This window comes from Castor canadensis, chromosome 2 (genome assembly GCF_047511655.1).
Source record: "Castor canadensis chromosome 2, mCasCan1.hap1v2, whole genome shotgun sequence".
Lineage (NCBI taxonomy): Eukaryota > Metazoa > Chordata > Mammalia > Rodentia > Castoridae > Castor > Castor canadensis.
The window spans coordinates 158643309-158652897 of NC_133387.1; the positions used below are offsets into that span (position 1 = coordinate 158643309).

Genomic DNA, 9589 nt, shown 5'->3' on the forward strand with positions numbered 1-9589 from the left:
TCTTCAAGGAGTTCACACACCATGACCTTCGTTATGAGAAAGCCCTGGCTATAAAAGACCAGCCTTGACTCCCTGCTGTGTGGTTAAAGATTGATAATAATAAAAAAAAAAATAGAGGCCCAGGGTGGCCCCTCAGCACACTCTGGGTTCCTGGTGCTTTCAGATTGCGAAAGTCAGGCGGTGCCTGTTTGCCATCTGAGGCCACTCAGACAAGAGGTCACTCACCCCAGAATGGCAACAAAGGCACCAGACCTGGGCGTGTGCTAAGGGCAGAGCTATCAGATGGGCTGGCAGTCACAGGTTCTCCCAGCACTTTTCCCAGGCTACAGCTGTGCCTTCCTGAAGAGAAGTCAAGTGCAAACAGCTCCACACTCCTGGGAGGAAGAGAAGGAAAACACAGAAATCAGTGCTGTACCCTGGAGTTTGAGGCCCCAGGAACCCAGGATCCAGGGTGAGTGTTCCCAGCCTGCCAGGGGGATGGGTGGTCCAGGGTTTCTGGCAGAAACCACAGTCGATGGCAGATGGTTAAGCTCTGCTTCAAATGCATGAATCTCCCAAACACAGAGGGGCCTAAGCAGACATGACAACTAAGTGTAATCTGACGTCCTACACTGGATCCTGCAACAGGAGAAGGACATTAATGGGAAAACTAATGAAATCCAAATAAAGCATGAAGTTTAATTTAAAAATAAAAAAATGAGAGCCGGGCACAAGTGGCTCACACTTGTAATCCTACCTACTCAGGAGGCAGAGATCAGGAGGATTGAGGTTCGAAGCCAGCCTGGGTAAATAATTTGCGACACTGTATCTGGAAAAACCCTTCACAAAAATAGAGCTGGTGGAGTGGCTCAAAGTGAAGGCCCTCAGTTCAAGCCCCAGTACTGCAAAAAGAAAAAAGCGAATATGGTGCTCACTCTAGAAGCAAACTGGGTAAGCACTCTGGTACAAATAAGCCCCTTGCTTAACAGTTGGGGGTTCCGCCTTGTAGCCATCTTGTCATTTTGGGGTTTTGTTGGTGTATGTTTACTGTTAACATTATTATGTGTATTTTAAAACATGTACTTCACTGTGGACGTAGATGTAGATGTCTCCAGGCATCTTTTTCTTTCTTTCTTTTATTTTTTGTTTCTTTCTTTCCTTTTTTTTTTCCTTCCAGTGCTGGGGAGCTAGTGTAGAGCCTCATGCATGCTAGGAAAGTGTTTTGTACACTTCTCTGATTAATTCCATTAATTAAATATTCCAAGTACAACATATACACAGGCATTGTAAACTACACACAAATGTACAAAATATATATACATTAAAAATGTGTGGGCTGGGTTGTAGCTCCATGGTAGAACACTTGCCTGGAATGTGCAAGGCCCTGGGTTGGATTCCCCAGCAGCTCCCTGCCCACCCTCCAGAAAAAGAAGGAATGATATGTTTATATGCATTGTCTTCATGAATGTAGTGTGTACACAAGGGTTCACGGTGAATGTCCAGGTGTCTAGGCCCCATCCCACTCCCTAGAGGAAGATAGCGCTGGATAGCTGGAGCTCCATGATCCTCAGTGTGGGCCTGGGTGGCGGTGCTGATGTTACTAATTAATCCAGGCATGACGACTGACCAGACTGCCTCATCCTTCTTAGCACAGCATTCAGAGCAGTTGGGTGGAGCTGGAACATGGATCAGATCCCTTAGCCATTCTATAAGCAGGAAGGGGGCATCTGAGACTTTGAAACCTAAACAAGATCCTTCTTCCTCCCTGACTGCCATCTCCACCTTGACACATGAACGATCCTTCACATTTGAAATTCTTACCTCAGTTCTGTATTCATATCAAAATATTTTCCCTTAAAATCCGTCGGTGGTTCTTCTGTCTTCTTAAAGCACTTTATCCGAGTTATTTGTGAAAGTTCCTGGCTATTTTAGGATAGGGTGGCTGAGATCATGGACTTGGCCGCACCTGTTCCCCCTTCACCTCTTGTTCCTATTAGTGACTTAGGACATGTGTTTTCAGGATATGTCTTGTCCACATCGTTCTCCTGCTGTGTTTATTTATTTAGCAGTCCTGGGGATTCAACCTAGGGACTCCTGCATGCTAGGAAAGCCTCTACCACCCGAGCAATGCCCCAACCTTTTTGTTTTTTTAAATTTTTGTTTGTTTGTTCTGCTTTTCTTTCTTCAGACATGATCTCGAGTTTTTCCCTGTGAGGCTGCCTCAGACCACAGTCCTCCTACCTAGGGCCTCCTGCATAGCCAGGATAACAGGCACATGCCATCACCCTGGCTTATTAATTGAGATGGAATCTTGCTAACTTTTTGCCTGGGCTGGCCTCAAACCACAATTCTCCTGATCTCTGCCTCTTGGGTAGCTGGGATTATAGGCATGAGCCACTAGGTCCAGCCTATATTTTGGGTTTCTGTTGTTGTTGTTTTGTTTTTTTCCTTTCAATGGTACTGGGGTTTGAGGTCAGGACTTTGTGTTTGCTAGGCAGGCGGCCTTTTGCGTTAGTTATTTTGTAAATAGGGCCCTGTGTTTATACCCAGGCCACCTTCTATTTATACTTCCCTCATAGCTGGGATGACAGACACATGCCACCACACACAACTTTTATCAGTTGAGATAGGGCCTCTCAAACTTATTGCCTGGGTTGCTCCTCCCATCCTCTACCTCCCACGTAGCTGGGATTACAGCTATGCACCCCCATGTCCGGTTCTTGTTTTATTCCTTTAGTTACTTTTCTCTCTATTCCTGTTCTCTTATTCCTCCTCTCACAGACACACCTATCCAATGTGTTTAACAGGTATCCTTTTAAAAACTGTGTTCTCATAAAATATGTGTAGTTTTGTGTGTATAGATTTTGAGTTTTGGTAAATAGCTTGCTATGCCTCCTGGAGGATCATTTCTTTAGTCTCTGTTCTCAGGGGCAGCCCGCTGTATCCAGGGGTGAGTTCACCTAACTTGACTCACTGGCTCTCCAGGTGGCTGCCTGGTATCCAGTCCTTCCTTCAATGCCTAAGCCTATAGCCTAGAGGCCCCCAACAGGAGGCATTATCCAGCTTTCAAAGTAGGCCGATCTGTAACATGTCAAGCAGTAAATCATTCTTGTTTCTCTTACATTCTTCTGGCCAAGGAGTTTGAGCATTTCCTCATATGCTTTGCTAGTCTTTGGATTCCCCACTTTTTAAACTGCCCCTTTGTGTCCTCTGTCCATGTATCTATTGGGATTTCTGTCATTTTCTTGTTGACTTGCAATTCTCAGTTGCAATCCCATCTTGGTTTTAAGCACTGCAAGCATTGTATCCCATTTTTAAACGCATGGCTCAATAGTATTAAGAATGTTCACGTTAGCCAAGCAATCCCAGCTCTAGGGCTGGAGATGTGGTTCAAGTGGTAGAGTGCTTGCCTTGCAAGCATAAGGCCCTGAGTTCAAATCCCACTACTGCCAAAAAAGAACAGATACCCTTATTTTTTATACAAATTCATAACTTTTTTGTTGCCTTAAAGGATTTGAACTCTTATAGTCTTGTTTAGGATGTTCTAACCTCTTCTGTTAATTTTTATTTTTCCTCTCACACTTACATGGGGTCTGTTTTATTTTATGTGTGTCGTTTCTTAGACATGTATGCACTCTTAGCTTTCTCCATGTAGAGAGCTGGTATTCCCTGCACTATCCGCTAAATAATTCCTCCCTTTGCTACTTGGTGGAGACACATTTATTGTGTATCAAGTCCCCATGTGTGCAGAGGTTGCTCTCAAGTCACTGTTCTGACATTGTGGTCTTATATTAAAACCACGTATTTTGGTAGCGTGCCTCTATTTGGTGGGCTTTTCTCTTCATCTTTCTCCCCCATGGGGTTGACTTAGCTACTTGCAGTGTGTAGATGTATATAACTGTTAGGATAAGTTAATCAAGGTCCTTAAAAAATCCATTTTGATTGGGATTTCAGTGAAACTGATTGCTCTGAGGATAGCTGACATCTTTATAATTTATTCAGATCACTTTTTTTTTGTCCTAGAGTGAAGATTTTTATCAAAGAACTGTTTTGTATTCTTGGTTAGGTTAATCTAGACGCTATTGTGAATATCTTATTTTTATTTAATTCCCAGTTCACTAATAATATGGAGAATGCTACTGGGATCTTGTACAGCATGACCTCAATGAACACTTTTATCAGTACAATTGTTTGTTTTTCTAGGTAAATGATTTGTAGCTGCAGATTATGAGTTTTATCTCTTGCCTATCAATTCTTTTTCTTTCCTTGAGCATTTACCAAGACCTCTAGTCTAGATTAAACTGCAATTGTCAAATACAACCAGAAAATTGTTATCTTCTCACCTTACCTGAAGGGGAATGTATCTAAAGCTTCTCTGTTTAACATAATGTTTGCTGCAGGATTTTTTTTTATTGTAAAATACACATAATAAAGTTTACCATCTGAAACATTTTAAAGAATATGGCTCAATAGTAGTATTAAGAACATTTACCTGTGCTTGCTTCAGTAGCGCACACATTAAAATTGAAACGACATGGCCCCTGCTCAAGGATGACAAAAATTTGTAAAGTGTTCTATAAATAAAACAACATTCACCCTAGCTGGGTGCGGTGATGCACATCTGTAATCCCAGCAGTCAGGAGGCTGAAGCAGGAAGATATTGAGTTTAATACCAGCCTGGGCTACATAGCAAGTCCCTCTCTCTAAAAAAATAATATTCACTTTGTTGTACATCCATCACCACCATCACCATCTACCTTCAGAACTTTCCATCTTACAAAACTGAATCTCTCATATGATAACTCCTAATTCCCCTCTCCCAGGATGTAGGATTTTAATATTTTGCCTTTACCATCATGAAGCAGTTTCCTTCTACTCCTGGCAGTGATTTTGTGAGTTGGTTGGTTGGTTTTGGTGCTGAGTCTTGCACATGTGTGCAGGACCCCCAGCCACCTAGCAGATTTTATCACACATGTTAATCATGGGGCTTTTGTTTGTTTGTTTGTTTTCATTTAACCTATTCATATACTGAACTACATTGATACAATTTTTTTTCCCTTTAGGTTTTGTTTCCTACTGGGATTTGAACTCAGGGCCCTGGCAGGCACTCTACCACTTGAGCCACTCCACCAGCCCGTTTTTGTGATGGGTTTTTTTTGAGATAGGGTCTTGAGAACTATTTGCCTGAGCTGGCTTTGAACCTCGATCCTCCTGATCTTGGGCTCCTGAGTAGCTAGGATTATAGGTGTGGGCCACTGGTGTATGGCTCCCTATAATTTTTAAATTTGCATTGTCTTTCTTAAGGTCTGGATCAATCTTAAGAGATTCATCTTATTAATACTTTAAACCTGGCTATTGGTTTTGTTCACCTTCTGTTTTCCTTCTCTACTTTATTGATTCCACCTCTGCTTTTATTAATTCCTCTTTTGTTCCTCACGGGATCAATGAGGAGGAGGGGAGGATTTTTCCTGAACACACTTAAGCAAAGGCAGAGCAGCTTGGGAGCCATGCCTTTGTCCCTCAGCTCAAGGCCCACTTCTCAGGTCCTACAGTTCTTATGCCGGGGACACAACAGACATGGGGACCAGCTGCCAAACTCATGGACCTGGGCTGTCTACTAACCACATGTGGCTATGCAGCCCTAGAAATGGGGCTAGTGGGAATTGACGTATGTAATATGCATAAAATTTATACTCAATTTCAAAGACTTGGTATCAAAAATGTAAAATTTTCAATAAATTTTTATATTGTTCACATGTTGAAATGATAATTATTTTGGATATATTGGCTTCAGTGAAATAAGTTGCCGAAATTATTCTCATTGGGTTTAAAACATAGATACTAGAAAACTTTCTGTTAAGTAGTAATAGTAAGGTAGAACAAAAATATGTCGAAATTCTGTTTTGAGATGGTCTGAGGTTTGATCAACACAGCCAGCTTAACCTGCTTTATTTTATAGTCGTGGAATCAAGCTCAAACTAAGGAAGGGATTTATCCAGGGAGCGTGGGTTCAGGAATATCCCTTACAAATAACAGAAACTAAGTCTGATAACTTGGCACTTACCAGTCAATCCTGGGAACCCGGGCTCTCAGCAAGGCCCCCAGTTGGGGTGTACCAGAAGGGAGACTATGATAGGCCCAGCTTTTGTCACGTGGGGGACACAGCGGCCTGTGATTGGCTACCGCGTTGGGCGGGGTAATTTGCTAGAACGCTGTGGGTTGTAGAGATGGGGTAGGGATGCTGGGATGTCCTCTGCAGGGGTCCCAGAGCCCGTCACCAGTGGCTCGGCCCGTTCTACTCCGAGATCAATGCTTTCCCCGCCCATGTGACGAGTGTTTTTGGGTTTTGCCTGTACTGTGTTTGAACTCAAGGCTTTGCTTGTTGGGCAGGCGCTCTATCACTTCAGCCACACCTCCAGCCTCCATGATGAGTTTTAATAAATATTTAACTCACTCCCACGTCTGTGGTCCCTGCCTCTCCAGGCCCCTCTTTCTACTTGGTTCAGACTGTTTTGGCCCTTAAACCTCGGGCAGAAGGACAGATGGGTTTGGGCATGGAGGGGAGGTGAAGCATATCGGGTCATACTCTCTGTCCATTGTTTCCAGGGGTCTTCGGCGCTTGTCTGCTCAGGCGACAGAATCTAGGAGACCAGGAGGGCAGCTGGGGCAAAAAAGGACTCGCTGCCAGAAACACTCCCCAACCAGAACCAGGGACATGGACCATAGAGAGGAAGCTCTCCGAGTCGAAGCTAGCACCGTGGTGTCCAAGGAGCTGCTGGAAGAAATGGTTTGGTTTTTTCGTGTAGAAGATGGTAAGTGGTGCGGGATTGGTGTGGTGGTGTTCCACACAAAGAGCAGCTTGCCTGAAGCCCCCTGGGGGGGTCTCCCCGACCCCATCAGGAAGCACATTTCCTCCAAGAGAGGAAATGGGGACTTGGGCTGAAACCCTTCCCCCTTCTTTTTCTCAGGGTGCGGGGCTCACTTACTCAGCCAGCAGATCATGAGCTGCTACTGTGTGCCAGGCACTGTTGTTAGTACTGGGGGTCCAGCAGTGAATAAAATACAACCTTTGCCCTAGTGGAGTGTCCACTCAAGTGGAGGGGAGAATAAACCACAGTGGAAAATAAACAAACAAAGCAACTAAAAGCCTGATTAGTGATGCACAGTAAGAGAGAAAGAGGGAGAAAGCAGCAAGGGTAGGTAATGTGCTTGTGCTTAAGGCAGGCCTCAGGAAGAACATGACATTTTAATAAAGATTTGCCGGGTGGGGCGGGGCAGGGGGGGGTGGTATTTGCAAGAAGAGAAGGAATTAGCTATGCTGATTACTGATTATTTGGGGGCAAGAACATTCCTGGCAGAGGCAACAAAAATGCAAAAGCCTGAGAATGGAACCTGCTTTATTTTGGGACAGTGTGGACAAATTTGGAGCATCCCAATTAAAACTAGCCACTTTATCTGTGAGCACTTATTAAATCCAGTCTGACTGTCGCTCCTTCCTTTCCCTTCCTCCTTGGCTCTCTTTCCACCTTCCTTGTTTTCCTTGAACTACACAAGGAGGTAAAATTGAAAATCGTGAAATTTATCATGACCCACATTCTCACTCCCTTGTCCTCTTTCTCCTCACTTTTATTCAACTGCAGTCCTGTTTCCCCTATTGAATTGGGGCTTCTTCAGGGCAGAGATTCGCTGGTTAGACTGGGAGTTCCCCCAGGGCAAGGGGCTCATCTTTGTCTTGATGAGGGTGTCCACAGCCAGGGACAGTTGGTACTGTGAGCTAGTTTTAAGCCCAAGCCCCAACTACCAGTGGCCTGAGAGGCACCTGGCTGCTCGTCAAGGCTCTGTTTTGTGTCCCTCCTCAGCATCTCCCTGGAATTATTCCATGTTCGCCCTGGCAGCTGTGGTGGTAGTGATAAGCATGGTACTCCTGGGAAGAAACATTCAGGCAAAAAGGTGAGGAGCTGGTCTGGGTGGCTGCTAGAGGGTTAGGAGTTCTGCCTTACCAGAGAGAAATCTAGGAGGGGTTACTTAGGGTCCTTGGCTAGCCACCCTTTGGAACAGAAAAATATAGCCACTAGGGTCCTTTGAGAACCCAAAGTTGTTTTAAAACAAAACAAACAAACCAGCAAATGCCTTGGATTACTGCCCCCCTCCCTGGCCCAGGTGGGCAAGGGAGAATGACCAAGGGTAGTGTAACTGTTAAGAAGGTGCAAGTAACTTAATAGTTACTCAATAGTGTAACTATTAAGAAGGTGGGTGTGGAGGCTCACGTCTGTAATACCAGCTACTTGGGAGGGGGAGATAGAAGGATCATGGTCCAAGGCTAGCCTGGGTAAAAAGTTAGCGAGAGCCATCTCAACAAATGGCCAGGTGTTTCCTGCTACTCAGAAATTGGTAGTAGAAGGATCACAGTCCAAATCCAACACAGACCAAAAGCACAAGACCCTATCAGAAAAAACAAACTAAAACAAAAACGGTTAGTGGAAGAGCTCTTGCCTAGCAAGTGGGAGGCCCTGAATTCAAACTCTAGTACTACCGCCCTCCTCAGAGACAAGGTGGCTGTCTGCGGGAGAAGCAGACACTGATTTGCTTTCCCTGGTGACCCAAGCAGATTCCCTAGCCAGGAAGTCTAGGGGGACCTTGAGTAAAACCAACTCAGAGAGAGGATAGATTTATGGAAGTTTCTGGAAGAAGGTCAGGTTGAAGGAGTGGGCGGTGGGAGTCAATGAAGATGCTTGGGCTGGGGAGTGAGGTGTGCAGGGTGAGGTTTTACACACATGACTGGTGGTGTGTGCAGGCTGATATAGGGATGTAAACACAGACAAAAGGCTAGTTAGGAATTACCTGCCGCCACTTTGGGATAGGGTGTGGGGGGAACAAGGACTGGTTTGGTGAAAAGAACACAGGACTCAGGCTTAAGTGCACAATGCAGGCCTGTGCTTCTCTGGCCTCTGTAAGGGGAGAGGTGGCAATAAAGCAGAGCTCCTAGGTGGGGATGAGGCCTGAGGACTTGAGCCTATGCAAGGGGAAGCTGTTTCTCTGTAGAAGGGATCAAACCACCATCACTTCCACCCCAACAGCTCCCAGACACAGGATTCCCCTCAAACTCTCTAACCACTGCAGGGCCCTAGACCTGTTCTAGCCACTCAGTACTCGTTATCAATGCTTCTTCCTCTCCCAGAAATCGAAAGATGCAGCTACAAGAAAAAGAAACACCAGAAGTCCACTCTTTGGATGATGTTGGAATCAAAGAAAACAACAGTCTAAAAGAAACACTAATCTCAGAAAAGCCAAATGTGGACCAAGTGGGAACTGAGCTAAAAGAAAAACGTGTTTCATTGGTTCTCTTTCCAAACCCATCAAAAACAGAGAGCTAGGGAGCATTCAGAGCACGTGTCACCCCAAGTCAGGCACGTGACCAGGATCTGAGCTCAGCACAGTGGCCTGAAACCCCTCACGTTTGACAGTCATCCCCCAAAAAGGCTAGTGTTTTTATTAGCAAATATGATGCACTGGTGAATTGCAAGCCAATGAAAATTTTATTTAAAATATATTTTATTAAAATGCTTCTGGAAGTGGGCAACTGGAATTGCATTGTTCTTTCAGATGGTGG

At 44.8% G+C, this 9589-nt stretch overlaps 1 protein-coding gene across 1 annotated transcript; it reads left to right on the forward strand.

The window, feature by feature from the left end:
• Positions 1–222: 222 nt before the first annotated feature.
• Positions 223–9555, forward strand: Slc51b (SLC51 subunit beta). Its single transcript, XM_020172875.2, has 4 exons — positions 223–451; positions 6586–6791; positions 7839–7929; positions 9158–9555. Exons 2-4 carry the CDS (start codon positions 6695–6697, stop codon positions 9351–9353), a joined length of 384 nt encoding a protein of 127 aa, XP_020028464.1. The 5' UTR covers positions 223–451; positions 6586–6694; the 3' UTR covers positions 9354–9555.
• The last annotated feature ends 34 nt before the right edge of the window (positions 9556–9589 follow it).

Excerpts from the sequence above, each read along its gene's own strand:
- Slc51b (XM_020172875.2), top strand. The coding sequence starts at position 6,695 with ATGGACCATAGAGAGGAAGCTCTCCGAGTCGAAGCTAGCACCGTGGTG. Across the intron at positions 6,792-7,838 it reads GTTTTTTCGTGTAGAAGATG|CATCTCCCTGGAATTATTCC; the intron begins GTAAGTGGTGCG and ends GTCCCTCCTCAG. Across the intron at positions 7,930-9,157 it reads AGAAACATTCAGGCAAAAAG|AAATCGAAAGATGCAGCTAC; the intron begins GTGAGGAGCTGG and ends TTCCTCTCCCAG.